This window comes from Salmo salar, chromosome ssa21 (assembly GCF_905237065.1).
Source record: "Salmo salar chromosome ssa21, Ssal_v3.1, whole genome shotgun sequence".
NCBI classification, from domain to species: domain Eukaryota; kingdom Metazoa; phylum Chordata; class Actinopteri; order Salmoniformes; family Salmonidae; genus Salmo; species Salmo salar.
The window spans coordinates 34,978,281-35,002,449 of record NC_059462.1 but is presented as its reverse complement, the minus strand read 5'-3'; the positions used below and the strand labels follow the sequence as shown (position 1 = coordinate 35,002,449).

The window sequence follows — 24,169 nt, the reverse complement described above, 5'->3', positions numbered from 1 at the left end:
GTTCCAGCGAAGGAAAATCTCAATGCTACAGCATACAATGACATTCGAGTCAATTCTGTGCTTCCAACGTTGTGGCAACAGTTTAGGGAAAGCCCTTTCCTGTTTCAGCATGACAATGCCCCTGTGCACAAAGTGAGGTCCATACAGAAATGGTTTGTCGAGATCTTCACTGGCCTGCACAAAGCCCTGACCTCAACCCCATTGAACACCTTTAGGATGAATTGGAATTGCGAGGCAGGCCTAATCGCTCAACATCAGTGCCTGACCTCACTAATGCTCGTGTGGCTGAATGGAATCAAGTCCCTGCAGCAATGTTCCAACATCTAGTGGAAAGCCTTCCCAGAAGAGTGGTGGCTGATATAGCAGCAATAAGGGGACCAACTCCACATAAATGCCCATGATTTTGGAATGAGATGAGTAGATGTCCACATACTTTTGGTCATGTAGTTTGATTGATTGATTGAATGTGACATGTTCTCTCTGTCATCCAGGTTATATAATAGTCTTGCATTGAAATACACCACACCACATTTGTATCCAAACCTAGAATTAAGGCTAAGTATCCAGGTTATGTTACAGTTCTTGCCCCTTCGTTCTTTGAAGTGTTGATCTCAATCAATTCATCAAATGTATTTTATAAAGCCCTTTTTACATCAGCATTTGTCACAAAGTGCTTTACAGATATCCAGCCTAAAACCCCAAAGCTTGAGGATCTGAGGAGTCTTTCTTAACTCACCGCCAGTCATCTTTTGACAGGTTGACCAGTATGTTCATCTCATCTTCTTGCATAAGTCTGTAGGCAGCACTGACATGGTGGTTCTCCAGGACTGAGCGGTCATTGTACAGGATGGCCACCTCTGACCTGGAGAGAGGAAGAGAAGAAGCAGAAAAAGAGGGAAGAGAAGGTGTGATTATTTATTGTGCCACATGGGGCTTCCCAGACTGGATAGCTTTACCAGGTAGCCATCTTGTATGGAAACACTACCCCAGTGGGCAAAACTGGTTGAAGCGGCTTCATTCCGACCAGTTTTGAAATGACGATAGTGATTATGAAAGCGATGGTAGCGACTCGAGATGGTAGCGATTTTAAAACACATAATCACAGAAGGGGAGTTTGAACAATACCTTCATTTTCCATCTCACCACACAACAACCCTCATGTCTAAAGGACCAGAGGCCTTTCTGATCATTGTTATTAGACTAGAATGCAGAGGTTTAAACTAAGTGAAGGGTTTAATCTCTCTCCCTCTCACACATTCTCACTCTGTCTCTCTTTCGTTGCTATCCCTTGTTATCACTGAGGTCAATGCTGCAATATTGATTATTCTTATTGTGCACTTTAATGGGTTGTTTAAATGGGTGCCTTCACTTAAATGGGTTCTTTATATGGCCATGTTCCTTTCTTCAGGCTCCATTGGCATTCATTAGTCAGTGTCAGACTGGCTGCACTGTCTGGGAGGCAAGTACAATACAAGGACATCTTCAGTTTAACATTGGTATTGATATGGCAATAAATAATTATCGTTGAGTCATCAATCAGTCTATTAGGTTGATTACTATCAGTGGTACAGTAGCTTAGGAATTAAAATATCTACTGACTGAAGAATACGGACACACTCACCTGGTCTGAATGTGAAAGTTGTTGGTTGTCCCAGTGTGTTCAAAGTCATGGATAGCTGCAGCAAACACCATGGCTAGAATGTCCAGTTCAGTGAGCCAGTGCTGAGAGAGAGAGAGAGAGAGAGAGAGAGAGAGAGAGAGAGAGAGAGAGAGAGAGAGAGAGAGAGAGAGAGAGAGAGAGAGAGAGAGAGAGAGAGAGAGAGAGAGAGAGAGAGAGAGAGAGAGAGAGAGAGAGAGAGAGAGAGAGAGAGAGAGAGAGAGAGAGAGAGAGAGAGATTGTAACAAGAAACACAATCAGAACCTGTCCTTTGATTTGTGTATGATGCTGGGGGATAATTCATTGCACGAATGTGTGAGAGACTCACCATAATGCCAGTGTGGAGCATCAGATAGTGTGCTGTCTGTGTGACGTCAGCAGCGTGGATCAGGTTGTGGTAGGGGTTTCTGTGTTTGCTGTAGCCCACCTCTAGAGCCTCTACGAAGGACACCAGAGATGACACTGGAATCTGGGGAAGAACAGGGAGGTTAAGACCCCAGAGATGACACTGGAATCTGGGGAAGAACAGGGAGGTTAAGACCCCAGAGATGACACTGGAATCTGGGGAAGAACAGGGAGGTTAAGACCCCAGAGATGACACTGGAATCTGGGGAAGAACAGGGAGGTTAAGACCCCAGAGATGACACTGGAATCTGGGGAAGAACAGGGAGGTTAAGACCCCAGAGATGACACTGGAATCTGGGGAAGAACAGGGAGGTTAAGACCCCAGAGATGACACTGGAATCTGGGGAAGAACAGGGAGGTTAAGACCCCAGAGATGACACTGGAATCTGGGGAAGAACAGGGAGGTTAAGACCCCAGAGATTACACTGGAATCTGGGGAAGAACAGGGAGGTTAAGACCCCAGAGATGACACTGGAATCTGGGGAAGAACAGGGAGGTTAAGACCCCAGCGGCAGGTAGCCTAGTGGTTAGAGCGTTGGACTAGTAACCGAAATGACACAGCTATCTGGGTTAAGACACCAGAGTTGACACTGGAATCTGGGTTAGAATAGGGAGGTTAAGACACTGGTATCTGGGTTAGAACAGGGAGGTTAAGACACTGGTATCTGGGTTAGAATAGGGAGGTTAAGACACTGGTATCTGGGTTAGAATAGGGAGGTTAAGACACTGGTATCTGGGTTAGAACAGGGAGGTTAAGACACTGGTATCTGGGTTAGAATAGGGAGGTTAAGACACTGGTATCTGGGTTAGAATAGGGAGGTTAAGACACTGGTATCTGGGTTAGAACAGGGAGGTTAAGACACTGGTATCTGGGTTAGAACAGGGAGGTTAAGACACTGGTATCTGGGTTAGAATAGGGAGGTTAAGACACTGGTATCTGGGTTAGAATAGGGAGATTAAGACACTGGTATCTGGGTTAGAACAGGGAGGTTAAGACACTGGTATCTGGGTTAGAATAGGGAGGTTAAGACACTGGTATCTGGGTTAGAACAGGGAGGTTAAGACACTGGTATCTGGGTTAGAACAGGGAGGTTAAGACACTGGTATCTGGGTTAGAACAGGGAGGTTAAGACACTGGTATCTGGGTTAGAATAGGGAGGTTAAGACACTGGTATCTGGGTTAGAACAGGGAGGTTAAGACACTGGTATCTGGGTTAGAATAGGGAGGTTAAGACACTGGTATCTGGGTTAGAACAGGGAGGTTAAGACACTGGTATCTGGGTTAGAATAGGGAGGTTAAGACACTGGTATCTGGGTTAGAACAGGGAGGTTAAGACACTGGTATCTGGGTTAGAACAGGGAGGTTAAGACACTGGTATCTGGGTTAGAACAGGGAGGTTAAGACACTGGTATCTGGGTTAGAATAGGGAGGTTAAGACACTGGTATCTGGGTTAGAACAGGGAGGTTAAGACACTGGTATCTGGGTTAGAATAGGGAGGTTAAGACACTGGTATCTGGGTTAGAACAGGGAGGTTAAGACACTGGTATCTGGGTTAGAACAGGGAGGTTAGGTCTGCCTGATAAATTGTAAAGATGGGATGCACTCCACCCCCAAAATAATTATAAAAATCAAGTATATTCTGTCTTTCAATCAAAGATCACAATTTTAAAAAGACAGAAACAGAAGCCAGAGCTCAAAGTTTCAGCTAGATGAACAATTAGAAGGTGATTGGCTCTGTGCTGGGTCATGGAGGGCCAGTTTCACCACAGACAACCACTAACACAGTGAGTTCCAGGCAACTGGAGAGACAAGTGAAATGTTATCACGCACGTCACCGACTTCATTACAGAAAAGATAACTCCTGCACACTCCTACAATATACTGTATTACATCTGCACGTTGTTTATTGTCCAAATTGTTATGTGTGCGGGAGTTAGCTTTTCTACAATGAAGCTGGAGAGATAAAGAGATACACGTGTGGGGGCTTCGTGTACATGTACTGTAGCTTGTGTGCAAGCTTAACTTCTATTGTTTAATCAGACTAAGAGCAGAGCATGGCCCAGAACACTGCTCTTCCTAAATCCACTATCTGTAGGCGACTATCTATGGGTGACTATCTGTAGGCGACTATCTATGGGTGACTATCTGTAGGCGACTATCTATGGGTGACTATCTGTAGGTGACTATCTATGGGTGACTATCTGTAGGCGATTCTATGGGTGACTATCTGTAGGTGACTATCTATGGGTGACTATCTGTAGGTGACTATCTATGGGTGACTATCTGTAGGCGACTATCTATGGGTGACTATCTGTAGGTGACTATCTATGGGTGACTATCTGTAGGCGACTATCTATGGGTGACTATCTGTAGGTGACTATCTATGGGTGACTATCTGTAGGCGACTATCTATGGGTGACTATCTGTAGGCGACTATCTATGGGTGGCTATCTGTAGGCGACTATCTATGGGTGACTATCTGTAGGCGACTTTCTATGGGTGACTATCTGTAGGCGACTATCTATGGGTGACTATCTGTAGGCGACTATCTATGGGTGACTATCTGTAGGCGACTATCTATGGGTGACTATCTGTAGGTGACTATCTATGGGTGACTATCTGTAGGTGAGTAAATATACAGTAGGCAACTATCTGTAGGTGACTATCTATGGGTGACTATCTGGAGGCGACTATCTATGGGTGACTATCTGTAGGTGACTATCTATGGGTGACTATCTGTAGGCGACTATCTATGGGTGACTATCTGTAGGTGACTATCTATGGGTGACTATCTGTAGGCGACTATCTATGGGTGACTATCTGTAGGTGACTATCTATGGGTGACTATCTGTAGGTGACTATCTATGGGTGACTATCTGTAGGCGACTATCTATGGGTGACTATCTGTAGGTGACTATCTATGGGTGACTATCTGTAGGCGACTATCTATGGGTGACTATCTGTAGGCGACTATCTATGGGTGACTATCTGTAGGCGACTATCTATGGGTGACTATCTGTAGGCGACTATCTATGGGTGACTATCTGTAGGCGACTATCTATGGGTGACTATCTGTAGGCGACTATCTATGGGTGACTATCTGTAGGCGACTATCTATGGGTGACTATCTGTAGGTGACTATCTATGGGTGACTATCTGTAGGTGACTATCTATGGGTGACTATCTGTAGGCGACTATCTATGGGTGACTATCTGTAGGTGACTATCTATGGGTGACTATCTGTAGGCGACTATCTATGGGTGACTATCTGTAGGTGACTATCTATGGGTGACTATCTGTAGGCGACTTTCTATGGGTGACTATCTGTAGGCGACTATCTATGGGTGACTATCTGTAGGTGACTGTCTATGGGTGACTATCTGTAGGCGACTATCTATGGGTGACTATCTGTAGGTGACTATCTGTAGGTGACTATATATACAGTAGGTGACTATCTGTAGGCGACTATCTATGGGTGACTATCTGTAGGTGACTATCTGTAGGTGACCATCTATGGGTGACCATCTGTAGGTGACCATCTGTAGGTGACTATCTGTAGGTGAGTAAATATACAGTAGGCAACTATCTGTAGGTGACCATCTATGGGTGACCATCTGTAGGCGACTATCTATGGGTGACGATCTGTAGGTGACTATCTATGGGTGACTATCTGTAGGTGACTATCTATGGGTGACTATCTGTAGGCGACTATCTATGGGTGACTATCTGTAGGCGACTATCTATGGGTGACTATCTGTAGGCGACTTTCTATGGGTGACTATCTGTAGGCGACTATCTATGGGTGACTATCTGTAGGCGACTATCTATGGGTGACTATCTGTAGGCGACTATCTATGGGTGACTATCTGTAGGTGACTATCTATGGGTGACTATCTGTAGGTGACTATCTATGGGTGACTATCTGTAGGCGACTATCTATGGGTGACTATCTGTAGGTGACTATCTATGGGTGACTATCTGTAGGCGACTATCTATGGGTGACTATCTGTAGGTGACTATCTATGGGTGACTATCTGTAGGCGACTTTCTATGGGTGACTATCTGTAGGCGACTATCTATGGGTGACTATCTGTAGGTGACTATCTATGGGTGACTATCTGTAGGCGACTATCTATGGGTGACTATCTGTAGGTGACTATCTGTAGGTGACTATATATACAGTAGGTGACTATCTGTAGGCGACTATCTATGGGTGACTATCTGTAGGCGACTATCTGTAGGTGACCATCTATGGGTGACCATCTGTAGGTGACCATCTGTAGGTGACTATCTGTAGGTGACTAAATATACAGTAGGCAACTATCTGTAGGTGACCATCTATGGGTGACCATCTGTAGGCGACTATCTATGGGTGACTATCTGTAGGTGACCATCTATGGGTGACCATCTGTAGGCGACCATCTGTAGGTGACCATCTATAGGTGACTATCTGTAGGTGGCTATATATACAGTAGGCAACTATCTGTAGGCAACTATCTATAGGTGACTATATATACAGTAGGTGACTATTTGTAGGTGACCATCTATGGGTGACTATCTGTAGGTGACTGTCTGTAGGTGAGAATCTGTAGGTGACTATATACATAGTAGGAAACTATCTGTAGGTGACTATCTATGGGTGACTATGGTCCTGTTCCTCTGCTCAGACATTTTTTGCTGACACATGCCATATCTTACAACACCTGGATAGGTATTTTATATCAGCTAACCACATCATATGTTAAAGCAATCTGGTGCCCGACAGCACAGTCCATGCAACGTCTGAGCAGTGGAACACGACCTATCTATAGGTGACAGGGCTGAAGTGGCAGAAATGTAAATATGTATAGATCGGGTATTGATGGGTTCACAAGGTGGGGCTACAAACAATATGACTTGGAATAGATGGTCACTGTTGTATGATCTGTAACACATTACGGCTACATAAGATTATTACATGCCTCAAGCCCTGCTGTGTGTTCTGGGCCCTGCTCTTAGTTATGTCATGTAGTGTTACGTAGCCCTTATGACAGAGCATTTAAGTAGCCCTTATGACAGAGCGTTCAAGTAAAGTCCAATCATATGATCATATTAATGAAAAGATTATCCTCAAATTGGGATCAAAGCACAGTAAGTGTCGGTGATATTCTCACCACTCATCTAACAGAGGACATGTACAAACTCTCATCTAAAACCAGACAAAGAGATGAGGACAAAGAACAGAACAGTGTGAGGTTGGAGTGTTAAACGAGGTCTTCACGAGGCACCCAGAGGCCTGTGGTGTAGAACAGATGACAGAGGGAGACACACACACACACACACACACACACACACACACACACACACACACACACACACACACACACACACACACACACACACACACACACACACACACACACACACACACACACACACACACACACAAAAACAATCAGACACATGCACATACACACACATTTCAGGGACCCTTTTTGGCTCTTGAGCGCTAATTTCACAATTACTGGTTTAAAGGTTTACAAAACCTCTGTTCAGTCACACACACACACAGAGAGATGCACTCACACACACACAGAGAGATGCACTCACACACACACAGATAGATGCACTCACACACACACAGAGAGATGCACTCACACACACACAGAGAGATGCACTCACACACACACAGAGAGATGCACTCACACACACACAGAGAGATGCACTCACACACACACAGATAGATGCACTCACACACACAATGATAGATGCAATCACACACATTGATAGATGCACTCACACACAAGGATAGATGCACTCACACACAGATAGATGCCCTCACACACAAGGATAGATGCACTTACACACACACAGATAGATGCACTCTCACACACACACAGATAGATGCACTCACACACACAGAGATAGATGCACTCACACACAAGGATAGATGCACTTACACACACACAGATAGATGCACTCACACACACAGAGATAGATGCCCTTACACACAGAGATAGATGCACTTACACACACAGACCCTGACGTTAATGATCAAGAGAGAGACTGAAGAGAGACTAACCCTGAAGCGGTTGATCAGATCATAGCGGGTGAGCAGTTCGTACACCAGGAACTTTAATGCGTGTTCACTGCTGGCCTCGTGGAGCGCAAACACATCAAAGGACCATTTATCTACATCCTGTAAACAATCAGATGATGACAGCACAGAATTAAATAGAACACACATTGGGTTCTATAAAATAAAACATATTACTTTTACACAGTAACACATTTTATCATCTCTATGGATTTCAGAATAGGATGATGTTATGATAAAGTCAGGTCCATTTTGTACAGCTGTAATAAAGCCTGTATTCTGTATCATTATGAACGATATGACACAGTTAGTGTTTTAAAATGGCATCATTCCCATCTCCAAAAATTAGATCAAATCACAAGGAATTCAGCTAAAATCAGTGTAATTGAGGAAATCTGTTCCCAAATATACCCACATGCAAAAAGAAAGATGTGATCATGTCTCAATGGAATCAAGGTATGAAGTGATTGTTATTTTTATATTTTAAAATTCAATCTCTTTTTGAGCATACTCGTGCTAAATTTGTAGTGTTCAACATTTTATTAGAATTATACTTCAGCCCACGACAATCTGCTCTGACAAAAATCAGGCTGAATCTAGCTGACTAACCTACTGTATAGTAGGCATAGTAATGGTAATATGATGTACAGTATCAAGCACCTTCAAAGCAGCGATGGCAGCTGGAGGGTATGTCAGCCCAGCCATGTTAGACGTCCGTCTGTACATCCTGAAGACAGATACACAATCATTAGGTAGTTGGGCAAAACGGGTTGAAATAATGTTAGAATAATAAGTGGTTGTAATGATTTCATTTAAAATCAGTTTTGCCTGCTGTGGCAGCTCGTGTATATGTACTTTGTATACATAGAAAACACAGGGACAACAAACAACGGCTGATGATTTCAATTGCATACATCCCTTTATGGTATCAAAACGCTACCGTCATATAAAGACACAATACCTCCGTTGTTTTCAACAATAACCAGTAATGGTGGGATGAACAGTAATTACATTTTTTTTTTACTAAAAGGCAGCAAGGCTTTTGAGAAGGCATTCTTTGTAGATAAAATAGTTTTTGGCCAGCCAGAACTGAACCAAAGGCTGGGTGTTGAAAGGGGTGAGTGGGAGGGATGAGACAGGACTGTTAAATAAGGCCAAAGAAAGACTGGGCTTTGGAAACAGCAACAAAGAAAGACTGGGCTTTTGGAAACAGCAATAAAGAAAGACTGGGCTTTGGAAACAGCAACAAAGAAAGACTGGGCTTTTGGAAACAGCAACAAAGAAAGACTGGGCTTTTGGAAACAGCAACAAAGAAAGACTGGGCTTTTGGAAAGAGCAACAAAGAAAGACTGGGCTTTGGAAACAGCAACAAAGAAAGACTGGGCTTTTGGAAACAGCAACAAAGAAAGACTGGGCTTTTGGAAACAGCAATAAAGAAAGACTGGGCTTTGGAAACAGCAACAAAGAAAGACTGGGCTTTGGAAAGAGCAACAAAGAAAGACTGGGCTTTGGAAACAGCAACAAAGAAAGACTGGGCTTTTGGAAACAGCAATAAAGAAAGACTGGGCTTTGGAAACAGCAACAAAGAAAGACTGGGCTTTTGGAAACAGCAACAAAGAAAGACTGGGCTTTTGGAAACAGCAATAAAGAAAGACTGGGCTTTGGAAACAGCAACAAAGAAAGACTGGGCTTTTGGAAACAGCAACAAAGAAAGACTGGGCTTTGGAAACAGCAACAAAGAAAGACTGGGCTTTGGAAACAGCAACAAAGAAAGACTGGGCTTTTGGAAACAGCAACAAAGAAAGACTGGGCTTTGGAAACAGCAACAAAGAAAGACTGGGCTTTTGGAAACAGCAACAAAGAAAGACTGGGCTTTTGGAAAGAGCAACAAAGAAAGACTGGGCTTTGGAAAGAGCAACAAAGAAAGACTGGGCTTTTGGAAACAGCAACAAAGAAAGACTGGGCTTTTGGAAACAGCAACAAAGAAAGACTGGGCTTTTGGAAAGAGCAACAAAGAAAGACTGGGCTTTTGGAAAGAGCAACAAAGAAAGACTGGGCTTTTGGAAAGAGCAACAAAGAAAGACTGGGCTTTGGAAAGAGCAACAAAGAAAGACTGGGCTTTTGGAAACAGCAACAAAGAAAGACTGGGCTTTTGGAAACAGCAACAAAGAAAGACTGGGCTTTGGAAAGAGCAACAAAGAAAGACTGGGCTTTTGGAAACAGCAACAAAGAAAGACTGGGCTTTTGGAAACAGCAACAAAGAAAGACTGGGCTTTGGAAACAGCAACAAAGAAAGACTGGGCTTTTGGAAAGAGCAACAAAGAAAGACTGGGCTTTGGAAACAGCAACAAAGAAAGACTGGGCTTTGGAAAGAGCAACAAAGAAAGACTGGGCTTTGGAAAGAGCAACAAAGAAAGACTGGGCTTTTGGAAACAGCAACAAAGAAAGACTGGGCTTTGGAAAGAGCAACAAAGAAAGACTGGGCTTTGGAAACAGCAACAAAGAAAGACTGGGCTTTGGAAACAGCAACAAAGAAAGACTGGGCTTTGGAAACAGCAACAAAGAAAGACTGGGCTTTTGGAAACAGCAACAAAGAAAGACTGGGCTTTTGGAAAGAGCAACAAAGAAAGACTGGGCTTTGGAAACAGCAACAAAGAAAGACTGGGCTTTGGAAAGAGCAACAAAGAAAGACTGGGCTTTGGAAAGAGCAACAAAGAAAGACTGGGCTTTGGAAAGAGCAACAAAGAAAGACTGGGCTTTGGAAAGAGCAACAAAGAAAGACTGGGCTTTGGAAAGAGCAACAAAGAAAGACTGGGCTTTGGAAAGAGCAACAAAGAAAGACTGGGCTTTGGAAACAGCAACAAAGAAAGGTGTGACATGTTGGAACCCAGCCATGTTCACTCTGTTCTTCAAGTGTCATGCTAATTTAAGAGAAGAGGGATGCGTCCCAAATGGCACCCTACTCTCTACGTGCAATGGTCAAAAGTAGTGCACTATATAGGGAATAGGGTACAATTTGGAACTCATCCTACATGTAGTTAATAAAAGAGTAGAAGAATCTGGCAGGCTGGGCTTTGACTGTATTCTCCTCTCTCCTCTTCTCTGAGAATGTTTGTAGTCACAGACCTGTTAGTTTTTCACAGGATAATCTGGGTTGAAGAGACCCAGATTGACGGACATACTTTATAACTGTAACGACAGATCTTACAACATTCATAACATGTGGAATTACAACACACATTTTATAACTCAAATTATACTGTTGGCCACTAAAGAAGAAACCATCAAAACACATTAAGCATTAACCTATTTAGTTGGACTAATTTGAGAAATAAACTAAGAAATAAAAATTCCAACTGTCGAACCGAGCATGAAATCTCAAACACCTGCATTGTGCCTTTCATTTTGTAATATTCAGCTTCAGGAGATAAAGATGTAGAGGATTGTTTCCAACAGGTGTCTATGGCACACTGAAATAGCCTAGTAGTTGCCATGGGAATAAGAGTGAGACACAGGCCCTACCAGCAGCTCGAGGACATTGAGACGCATTGCTGAATATTATGTTTACATATTCATGTTGGTGCCCACTGTAAGTAGGCAATTATGCTCAAGAAATTGTACGCACATTTCACTAATGTCCATTTCTATTACTGGCAGAATGTCTGTTATTCTTTACTTCTAAGAGCAACACCACAAGTGAAAGCCACCATGTCTGTTTGTGCCCAGGTTTTGAATAATAACTATTTTCTATTGAAAGGCAGAATGACAGTTGTGTTTTCCTTTTAAGAAACAACACTACCTTTGAAGTAATTCATAGGAGCTTGTAATAAGTGTTGATGGTCTGATGGTATGTTGTTTTTGTACTTATCTGTACATGTCTCTGCATACTTATCAATATCAATAGCCTACTATAATTATCTTATAGGGTTATTTCCCCATGCCTCATGAAAGTACAATCTCTCAACGAAAAAGAGTGTGTGTGTGTGTGTGTGTGTGTGTGTGTGTGTGTGTGTGTGTGTGTGTGTGTGTGTGTGTGTGTGTGTGTGTGTGTGTGTGTGTGTGTGTGTGTTTGGTTTTACTATCCATGTGGGTGCCAGAAGAACTCACAAGGACAGTAAAACAAGGAACATTTTGCCTGTCCCCACAAGGAATAGTAAATCAAGGAAAATGGCTTTTTAGGCTTAGAGTTACAATTAGGGTTAGGAGTTAGGTTTATGTGGTTCAAGGAAAATAGGATTTTGAATGGGAATCAATTATTTGGTCCCCACAAGGATAGTAAAACAAACGTACGTGTGTGTGCGTGTGTGTGTGTGTACCTCTCGACGAAGATGCCAGCCTGCACGGCATGGACGATGCTCCTGAACCGTGGTTTCTCCTCGGGTCGTCTCCTGACCACGCCCATCTTCCTGGTGAAGGTCGAGGCCAGCCAATCACGCACCTCCATGGGCACAGAGTCCGCCTGGATGTCACTGAGCTCATCCTCAGTATCCAGAAGACGCCTGGTAGGGGGACATCAAGGGACAGAGTCACACTCTGGCTCACATAGAATACACGTTACATAAATGTACCAGCACCATACTACACCTCACAACTCTACCATACTGTACCTCATAACCCTACCATACTATACCTCATAACTCTACCATACTATACCTCAAAACTCTACCATACTATACCTCATAACTCTACCATACTATACCTCATAACTCTACCATACTATACCTCATAACTCTACCATACTATACCTCATAACTCTACCATACTATACCTCAAAACTCTACCATACTATACCTCATAACTCTACCATACTATACCTCATAACTCTACCATACTATACCTCATAACTCTACCATACTATACCTCATAACTCTACCATACTATACCTCATAACTCTACCATACTATACCTCATAACCCTACCATACTATACCTCATAACTCTACCATACTATACCTCGCAACCCTACCATACTGTACCTCATAACCCTACCATACTATACCTCACAACTCTACCATACTACACCTCATAACCCTACCATACTATACCTCATAACTCTACCATACTACACCTCACAACTCTACCATACTACACCTCACAACCCTACCATACTATACCTCATAGCCCTACCATACTATACCTCATAACTCTACCATACTATACCTCATAACCCTACCATACTATACCTCATAACCCTACCATACTATACCTCATAACCCTACCATACTATATACCTCATAACCCTACCATACTATACCTCATAACTCTACCATACTATACCTCATAACCCTACCATACTGTACCTCATAACCCTACCATACTATACCTCATAACTCTACCATACTATACCTCATAACCCTACCATACTATACCTCATAACCCTACCATACTATATACCTCATAACCCTACCAAACTATACCTCATAACCCTACCATACTATACCTCATAACCCTACCATATTATACCTCATAACCCTACCATACCTCATAACCCTAACATACTATACCTCACAACCCTACCATACCATACCTCACAACCCTAACATACTATACCTCACAACCCTACCATACTATACCTCACAACCCTAACATACTATACCTCATAACCCTACCATACTATACCTCACAACCCTAACATACTATACCTCAGAACCCTACCATACTATACCTCATAACCCTACCATACTATACCTCATAACCCTACCATACTATACCTCAGAACCCTACCATACTATACCTCATAACTCTACCATACTATACCTCATAACCCTACCATACTATACCTCATAACCCTACCATACTATACCTCGCAACCCTACCATACTATACCTCATAACCCTACCATACTATACCTCATAACTCTACCATACTATACCTCATAACCCTACCATACTATACCTCATAACCCTACCATACTATACCTCACAACCCTACCATACTATACCTCAGAACCCTACCATACTATACCTCATAACCCTACCATACTATACCTCATAACTCTACCATACTATACCTCATAACCCTACCATACTATACCTCATAACCCTACCATACTATACCTCACAACCCTAACATACTATACCTCATAACCCTACCATACTATACCTCATAACCCAACCATACTATACCTCATAACCCTACCAAACTATACCTCACAACCCTACCATACTATACCTCACAACTCTACCATACTATACCTCATAACCCTACCATACTATACCTCATAACCCAACCATACTATACCTCATAACCCTACCATACTATACCTCATAACCCAACCATACTATACCTGACAACCCTAACATACTATACCTCATAACCCTACCATACTATACCTCACAAAGAATGAATACATTATAGTAAATAAGGTTATCCAAGCAATAATAACAACCCTAGAGAGCAGTAAAAATAATAAAAATACATTGAAATAAATCCAGAAAAACTAAATGGAATGTGTTATAACCCGGTCTGGTACAAAGAGAAGATTAAAGTGTGAGACTGACCTACACACCCTCTGCATACATAAGTGCCCCATATCTGGAGCTAAATATTTTTAGCGTTTGCTGCTTTTTCTTTTATTCCAGGCTATATCTACATTTTTTTGCTAACAGAAACACACAATGAACAAAGAAAACATGTTCAGTTTCTCCTCATGGCTCAGCCACATAATGCCAGGGTATATCTGGTGGGCTTTCTCCTCATGGCTCAGCCACATAATGCCAGGGTATATCTGGTGGGCTTTCTCCTCATGGCTCAGCCACCTAATGCCAGGGTATATCTTGTGGGCTTTCTCCTCATGGCTCAGCCACATAATGCCAGGGTATATCTGGTGGGCTTTCTCCTCATGGCTCAGCCACCTAATGCCAGGGTATATCTTGTGGGCTTTCTCCTCATGGCTCAGCCACATAATGCCAGGGTATATCTGGTGGGCTTTCTCCTCATGGCTCAGCCACCTAATGCCAGGGTATATCTTGTGGGCTTTCTCCTCATGGCTCAGCCACATAATGCCAGGGTATATCTGGTGGGCTTTCTCCTCATGGCTCAGCCACCTAATGCCAGGGTATATCTTGTGGGCTTTCTCCTCATGGCTCAGCCACATAATGCCAGGGTATATCTGGTGGGCTTTCTCCTCATGGCTCAGCCACCTAATGCCAGGGTATATCTTGTGGGCTTTCTCCTCATGGCTCAGCCACATAATGCCAGGGTATATCTGGTGGGCTTTCTCCTCATGGCTCAGCTATATAATGCCAGGGTTTCCATGGCCGAGCAGCCACAAACAAGCCTAAGATCGCCATGTGTAATGCCAAGCATCGGTTGGAGTTATGTAAAGCTCGCCGCCATTGGATTCTGGAGCAGTGGAAACGTGTTCTCTGGAGTGATGAATCACACTTACCATTCGGCAGGCGGACGAGTCTGGGTTTGGCAGATGCCAGGAGAACGCTACCTGCCCCAACGCATAGTGCGAACTGTAAAGTTTGGTGGAGGAGGAATAATGGTCTGTGTTCGGTTTTTCATGGTTCGGGCTAGGCCCATTAGTTCCAGTGAAGGGAAATCTTAACACTACAGTGACAGTCTAGATGATTCTGTGCTTCCAACTTTGTGGCAACAGTTTGGGGAAGGCCCTTTCCTGTTTCAGCATGATAATGCCCCTGTGCACAAAGCAGAAATGGTTTGTCCATACAGAAATGGTTTGTCGAGATCAGTGTGGAAGATCTTGACTGGCCTGCACAGAGTACTGACCTCAATCCCATCAAACACATTTGGGATGAATTGGAACGCCGACTGTGAGCCAGGCCTAATAGCCCAACATCAGGGCCCGACCTCACTAAGGCTCTTGTGGCTGAATGGAAGCAAGTCCCCACAGAAATGCTCCAACATCTAGTGGAAATCCGTCCCAGAAGAGTGGAGGCTGTTATAGCAGTAAAGGGGGGGACCAACTCCATGTTAATGGCCATGATTTTGGAAGGAGTAGGTGTGAATTTATTCACCAAAGCAAAAGTCAAAAACAATTATCGTAGTAGCTGGTTTTCAAAACTCCATTGTTTGTTTATTTCAGATGAATCATGAGTCTTGATCTTTTGCACCAATTGACTGTACTATTTACATTGACCCCCTTTACTATTTCTATATCTTCACTGTTTTGCACTGACTCTCTTACACTGGCTCTATACACACATACTAGACTATACCCACACATACTACACACACACACACACTTTACATACGCTGCTGCTATACGCTGATGCTACTCTGTTTATTATATATCCTGATTGCCTAGTCACTTTTACCTCTACCCACATGTACAGTGCATTCGGAAAGTATTCAGACCCTTGGACTTTTTCCACATTTTGTTACGTTACAGCCTTATTCTAAAATGGATTAAATAGTTTTTCCCCCTCATATATCTACACACAATACCCCATAATGACAAAGCAAAAACAGGTGTAATGTATTAAAAATATATTTTTTTACATAAGTATTCAGACCCTTTACTCAGTACTTTGTAAAAGCACCTTTGGCAGTCATTACAGACTCGATTCTTCTTGGGTATGACGCTACAAGTTTGACACACCTGTATTTGGGGAGTTTCTCCCATTCTTCTCTGCAGATCCTCTCAAGCTCTGTCAGGTTGGATGGGGAACGTCTCTGCACAGCTATTATCAGGTCTCTCCAGAGATGTTCGACCGGGTTCAAGTCCGAGCTCTGGCTGGGCCACTCAAGGACTATCAGAGACTTGCCCCGAAGCCACTCCTGCGTTGTCTTGGCTGTGTGCTTAGGGTCGTTGTCCTGTTGGAAGGTGAACCTTCACCCCAGTCTGAGGTACTGAGCTCTCTGGAGCAGGTTTTCATCAAGGATCGCTCTGTACTTTGCTCCGTTCATCTTTCCCTTGATCCTGACTAGTCTCCCAGTCCCTGCCACTGAAAAACATCCCAACAGCATGATGCTGCCACCACCATGCTTCACCGTAGGGATGGTGCCAGATTTTCACCAGACGTGACGCTTGGAATTCAAGCCAAAGAGCTCAATCTTGGTTTCATCAGACCAGAGAATCTTGTTTCTCAAGGTCTGAGAGTCCTTTAGGTGTCTTTTGGCAAACTTCAAGCAGGCTGTCATGTGCTTTTTACTGAGGAGTGGCTTCCGTCTGGCCACTCTGCCATAAAGGCCTGACTGGTAGAGCGCTGCCGAGATGGTTGTACTTCTGGAAGGTTCTCCCATCTCCACAGAGGAACTCTAGAGCTCTGTCAGCATGACCATCGGGTTCTTCTCTCCCTATTGCTCAGTTCAGCAGGGCAGCCAGCTCTAGGAAAATTCTTGGTTGTTCCAAACTTCTTCCATTTAAGAATGATGGAGGCCACTGTGTTCTTGGGGACCTTCAATGCTGCAGACATTTTTTGGTACCCTTCCCCAGATCTGTGCCTAGACACAATCCTGTCTCGGAGCTCTACGGACAATTCCTTTGACTTCATGGTTTGAATTTTGCTCTGACATGCACTGTCAACTGTGGGACCTTATATAGACAAGTGTGTGCCTTTCCCAATCATGTACAACAATTTGTAGAAACATCTCAAGGATGTTAAATGGAATTTTGAGTCTCATAGCAAAGGGTCTGAATACTTATGTAAATAAGGTATTTCTGTTTATATATTTACACATTTGCAAACATTTCTAAAAAACTGTTTTCGCTTTGTTATTATGAGGTGTTGTGTGTAGATTGATGGGGAAAATGTTTTATTTAATTTATTTTAGAATAAGGCTGTAATGTAACAAAATGTGGAAGAATTCAAGCCGTTTGAATGCACTGTACATACGATATTACCTCCATCCCCACAACTACCTTGTACCCCTGCACATTGACTCGCTACTGCTACTCCTTGTATATAGCCTCGTTATTGTTTTTACTGTGTTTTGTCTTACTTTTGAACTCAGCACTGTTGGCAATGGGCTCATAAGGAAGCATTTTACTGTTAATTCTAAACCTGTTGTATCCGGCGCATGTGACCTGTCCTGGTATGGAGCTGTGTGATCTCCAGTAAATGTCCATTTACCTGTCCTGGTATGGAGCTGTGTGATCTCCAGTAAATGTCCATTTACCTGTCCTGGTATGGAGCTGTGTGATCTCCAGTAAATGTCCATTTACCTCTCCTGGTATGGAGCTGTGTGATCTCCAGTAAATGTCTGTTTACCTGTCCTGGTATGGAGCTGTGTGATCTCCAGTAAATGTCTGTTTACCTGTCCTGGTATGGAGCTGTGTGATCTCCAGTAAATATCTGTTTACCTGTCCTGGTATGGAGCTGTGTGATCTCAAGTAAATGTCTGTTTACCTGTCCTGGTATGGAGCAGGTGTGATCTCCAGTAAATGTCTTTCTGAAGGCTGAATGGAGTTCTAACTGGATGAAGTGTAACTGACAGGTTCTCTTTCCACTGCAGTTTGTTTTGTTTCCCTTCTTCCTGTCTCACAGCGAGTCATCTTGTTTTACTGAGGAAAATAGCCTTGGTGATTTACTAACTAGTCTTCATGTGAAAGAAAATGTGGCCAATGAAGGAAAAGAGAGGCAGATATTTTTCATGATGTGATTATAGTGTCAACATTAGGTTAGATACGAACGTAAGGAAATGAGGCATCTAGAATTGCGATAAGGGTGCAGGTCAGGACTTCTGGAAGTAATTATTCTGAAAGTGTAATACTGAGCGACCGTGAAAATAAATCATTATTTATTATGATGGGAAACAAAATTACTACACAAATATGACTCAATAAAAGTCTATGGGCACTGACCAAGTAATGCACGACATAGTAAATATGGTGCCATTTGGGATGCACACAAAGAATGACTTCATTGCAGTTTGTTATGTTTCCCTTCTTCCTGTCTCACAGTGAGTCATCTTATTTAACTGAGGAAAATAGCCTTGGTGATTTACTAACTGGAAAACAGATCTTTAGTCTTCATGAAAATGTGGCCAATGAAGGAGAAGAGAAGCAGATATTTTTCATTATGTAATTATAGTGTTAGCATTAGATTAGATACTAACGTAAGGAAATTAGGTGTATAGAATGGTGATACGGGTGCAGGTCAGGACTTCCTTCTGCAAGTAATTATTCTGAAATTGTAAAACTGAACGACCGTAAAAAACAAGAATAAACGACATAGTAAATATGGTGCCATTTGGGATTCACACAAAGAACGACTTCATTATTTTGTTTGGATCAAACTTCTGGAACTGTAGCAGTGCTTTCTGGCAAACATGCCTTGTGTTGTGGTGATTGAAGAGAGTTCTAGCACTGAGGACCAAAGCCTTGTTAATGAAGAGCCAATACTAAAGGGAGGGAGATAGAATTGGGGCCTCAGAGAGAGAGAGAGAGAGAGAGAGAGAGAGAGAGCGCGATAAAGACAAAGTAGAGAGAGACAGAGAGAGAGAGAGAGAGAGAGAGAGAGAGAGAGAGAGAGAGAGGGGAAAGTAAGAAAGACGCAGGTAGAAAGAAAGAGAGAGCAAGAGAGACTGACAGAAGTAGAGAGAGAGAGAGGGAAAGAGAGAGAGAGTGAAAGAGAGAGACGGACAGGGAGAGAGAGATGTAGAACATGAGCTCTGTCAACATGCCTGCATGTGATCAGTCTACAGGCTACGCAAACACCTGCTTATCGTTGGAGAGCATAGCTGAGCTGACACACTGCAGTCTGCATAAACAGCTACAGCCACAACTGCCCAGACTGAGAAGGGTGTGGGGCTCAGTCAGAATCTAGTTTAATAGTCTCCTCCATGGAGAGATGGAAAGCTTCCCACATGGAGTTGAAGAAGTAAAGCAGGGAGTGGATCAGCCTCCTTTCAGTTTATCTGTCATCCCATTTGAAGACAGACATTCCCCCCTGACGTTCTCTCCCTGTCTCTGGCTTCAACACACACACACACACACACACACACACACACACACACACACACACACACACACACACACACACACACACACACACACACACACACACACACACACACACACACACACACACACACACACACACACACACACACCAGTCATTGATGGCTGGAGGGACAACCTTAATCAGTAGAATAAAAGGTCAGACAGAGAGAACTGAGACACAGAAAGAGAACGGAGAAACATAGGGAGAACTGAAGGGCTTTGATAAGCATACACAAAGACACTGTTTGTATTGGAAACGCCACTTTCCAAACTGTCTGAGCTAAGGCACTAAAACAGAATAGTGCTGCACTGGTAGTACTGCACTCGATTCTGTCAAGGAATTTTATCATCAGAATATGTTTTATATATATATGACTTGTATTTTCTGTGAGTTGTATTTGTATTGTTCTTTCCTGTACCTTCATAATAATGAATAATAATAACAATCTGAGTGTGAGTTGTATTTGTGCTGTTCTTTCCTGTACCTTCAGCCGTGCAGAAAGTGCAATATACTTGATGCAGTCATGCATGGAATGGAATTTCTTTGAAATGCACTCACCTGGTTTCATCGATATAGACTGCCTCTAGAACAGAGGCTGCATACTCTATATTCTTCCTCAGGTCCACCACGTTCACTTCTCCCTTGTCAAGCTGCTTCACCAGGCATCGCAATCTGTAAAGAGCAAGGTGGATCCATATTTCATCTTTATATATGAGCTGATGAACACTCGATAATACTTACAGTATGGAGAACAGTACATCAATACGACTCAACTGTGCCATTACATTATGTTTCAAAGAGTCCACTTATTCTGTAGGCCTACATTGGATTCTATATCAACTGACAGTCAGCTTTAATACTAGCCTATATGTCACCGGGTTAGGTCAAAGACCAATGGTTTGAGAATTTGAGACAGTATACATATTACAGTTATTGATTATTGATTAGCCAGCAGCATACCACCCTGCATCCCACTGCTGGCTTGCTTCTGAAGCTAAGCAGCGTTGGTCCTGGTCAGTCCCTGGATGGGAGACCAGATGCTGCTGGAAGTGGTGTTGGAGGGCCAGTAGGAGGCACTCTTTCCTCTGGTCTAAAAAATATCCCAATCCCCCAGGGCAGTGATTGGGGACACTGCCCTGTGTAGGGTGCTGTCTTTCAGATGGGACGTTAAACGGGTGTCCTGACTCTCTGAGGTCATTAAAGATCCCATTGCACTTATCGTAAGAGTAGGGGTGTTAACCCTAGTGTCCTGGCTAAATTCCCAATCTGTCCCTCATACTATCACAGTCATCTAATCATCCCCAGCTTAGAATTGGCTCATTCCTCTCCCCTGAAACTATTCCCCAGGTTGTTGCTGTAAATGAGAATGTGTTCTCAGTCAACTTACCTGGTAAAATAATTTTAAAAAATTGTGCAGATAGCAGCAGTAGTAAAACAGTTCAGCCATGACAGATATTTGATAATAATGAATACTCTACCACATAATCAAATTGTTCTATTTTAGATGGTTCAGATGGATTTTAAGTCCTACAGCACAGAATCACATTGACTAACTTTACAATGCCAACAACTATAGCTTTCAGTGTGTACACTGAACTTTTTGAGAAAACACACAAAGCCAATGTCCTTGAAACTGCCATTAAAGGTCTACAAGGGAAGCAGTTGTCATTATCCTGCAGTAGTTCAAGGACTAAACTAAACTCTGTTTTTTATTCATGAACTGCAAAGGCACAGAAGGCAGAGAGGGAACGTGTCTTTACTGTAAGTAGGAGAACTGTCAGGATCACTGGTCCTGCCGCAGCAGAACGGATCTGGGCTGGTGTGTGTGTGTGTATGTCTCTCCCAGTGTGTGTGTGTGTGTGTATGTCTCTCCCAGTGTGTGTGTGTATGTCTCTCCCAGTGTGTGTGTGTATGTCTCTCCCAGTGTGTGTGTGTATGTCTCTCCCAGTGTGTGTGTGTATGTCTCTCCCAGGTGTGTGTGTGTGTGTGTGTGTCTCCCAGTGTGTGTGTGTGTGTGTATGTCTCTCCCAGTGTGTGTGTGTATGTCTCTCCCAGTGTGTGTGTGTATGTCTCTCCCAGTGTGTGTGTGTGTATGTCTCTCCCAGTGTGTGTGTGTGTGTATGTCTCTCCCATGTGTGTGTGTGTGTATGTCTCTCCCAGTGTGTGTGTGTGTATGTCTCTCCCAGTGTGTGTGTGTATGTCTCTCCCAGTGTGTGTGTGTGTATGTCTCTCCCAGTGTGTGTGTGTGTGTGTGTATGTCTCTCCCAGTGTGTGTGTGTATGTCTCTCCCAGGTGTGTGTGTGTATGTCTCTCCCATGTGTGTGTGTGTATGTCTCTCCCAGTGTGTGTGTGTATGTCTCTCCCAGTGTGTGTGTGTATGTCTCTCCCAGTGTGTGTGTGTGTGTGTATGTCTCTCCCAGTGTGTGTGTGTATGTCTCTCCCAGTGTGTGTGTGTGTATGTCTCTCCCAGTGTGTGTGTGTGTGTATGTCTCTCCCAGTGTGTGTGTGTATGTCTCTCCCAGTGTGTGTGTGTATGTCTCTCCCAGTGTGTGTGTGTGTATGTCTCTCCCAGTGTGTGTGTGTGTGTGTATGTCTCTCCCAGTGTGTGTGTGTATGTCTCTCCCAGTGTGTGTGTGTATGTCTCTCCCAGTGTGTGTGTGTATGTCTCTATTAGTGTGTGTGTGTATGTCTCTCCCAGTGTGTGTGTGTATGTCTCTCCCAGTGTGTGTGTGTGTATGTCTCTCCCAGTGTGTGTGTGTGTGTGTATGTCTCTCCCAGTGTGTGTGTGTATGTCTCTCCCAGTGTGTGTGTGTATGTCTCTCCCAGTGTGTGTGTGTATGTCTCTCCCAGTGTGTGTGTGTATGTCTCTCCCAGTGTGTGTGTGTGTGAAACCATCCAAAGAATGAGCACCATTGAACTCCGCCGACCGTCTGATCAACAAAGCCCGGAAACTGCGTGGCGTCTGTGAAGCCTTTGGTTCTGCTAGCATACAACTTTAAATATTTACCACGGGACTAGTGCCTCATTAAAAACAACAGGGGATTGACACAGATCCATGCCTCGCCTCAGCGGGCACACACAGTCTCCAAACCCCAGACCCCCAACTAACCAACAAACCAACCCTCAGCAAAATGACTTAGGCTGCGTCCCAAATGGCACCCTATTCACCATGTAGTGCACTACCTTTGACCAGAGGGCCTGTAGGGTTCTGGTCAAAAGTAGTGCACTATATAGGGAATAGGGTGCCATTTGGGACAAATCCTAAGATCCCATAAGAGGAGCATCATCATACCTTATCTGTTTTAAATCTGAGATCAAATCAACTCCTTCCAGTGTGTTTGAAGGACTTTGTTATTATGTGAATAATAAAGGAGGATTAAAAAGCAATAGACGTGGTTTATAATAACACATCATCCTAAAACACAAGCTGTTAAAAGCATTGAGCAACAGGATCAACTGACTGAAAGCCAGAAAACTGTAAAGTAAACACACACACACAATAGTACAGAAAACAACCCATGAATATGCCTACAATGTGGGTAAGGGGGTGGGTAAACGCCATCTCTAGTACAAAGTGAGCAGAATGTAGCCTGCAGTGGAGAGACTGTGATAAGCCTTGGACTTTATCCTGCCTTTACTGTGGGCTTATTTGCATTTTCTAGTCCTTTCTTCTTCTTAGTCCTTCCTTCTTCTTATGTCTTCAAAAGAGAAACTGCAGGATACCACTCTGCCAATGTAGATGAGTGAGCCAAGTGCCAAGCCTACACTATACTATTATGATGACATTTCATTGAAGCTCTGACTGACATCCATTGACAAACTGCCAGCCCCAGCACTGGCTTGTTCTGTAGGCTAAAACAAGACAAACTCCTAGGAGAGTCTCAGCCGACATTGATGTGTTGGAGATCGTAAATAATGGCGACACAAGTTGCACCTAATAATGGTCTGTAATATCAACATATTTCATGACATGACTCTAGTGAGGATGGAGAAAGTAAACATTTGCCTTGCATAAACAAGCTGTAGAGAGCTACAGTTAAAGTCGGAAGTTTACATACACTTAGGTTGGAGTCATTAAAACCTGTTGGGGCTCGGGGGCAGTATTGAGAAATTTT

General features: G+C 43.3%; 1 protein-coding gene across 3 annotated transcripts in view; it reads right to left on the bottom strand.

Annotated features, from left to right (window-relative positions):
* The window catches only part of LOC106582264 (calcium/calmodulin-dependent 3',5'-cyclic nucleotide phosphodiesterase 1A), a 101,314-nt gene that overhangs the window by 12,373 nt on the left and 64,772 nt on the right, over window positions 1–24,169 (bottom strand). For all 3 annotated transcript variants that reach the window (XM_045704721.1, XM_045704722.1, XM_045704723.1), the window contains 7 exons: window positions 20,613–20,726; window positions 12,457–12,639; window positions 8,801–8,867; window positions 8,126–8,242; window positions 1,986–2,126; window positions 1,622–1,722; window positions 737–862 (listed from right to left, as the gene is read on the bottom strand). In XM_045704721.1, the coding sequence (XP_045560677.1) occupies window positions 737–862; window positions 1,622–1,722; window positions 1,986–2,126; window positions 8,126–8,242; window positions 8,801–8,867; window positions 12,457–12,639; window positions 20,613–20,726 (849 nt within the window). The remainder of the gene's footprint in view (window positions 1–736; window positions 863–1,621; window positions 1,723–1,985; window positions 2,127–8,125; window positions 8,243–8,800; window positions 8,868–12,456; window positions 12,640–20,612; window positions 20,727–24,169) is intronic.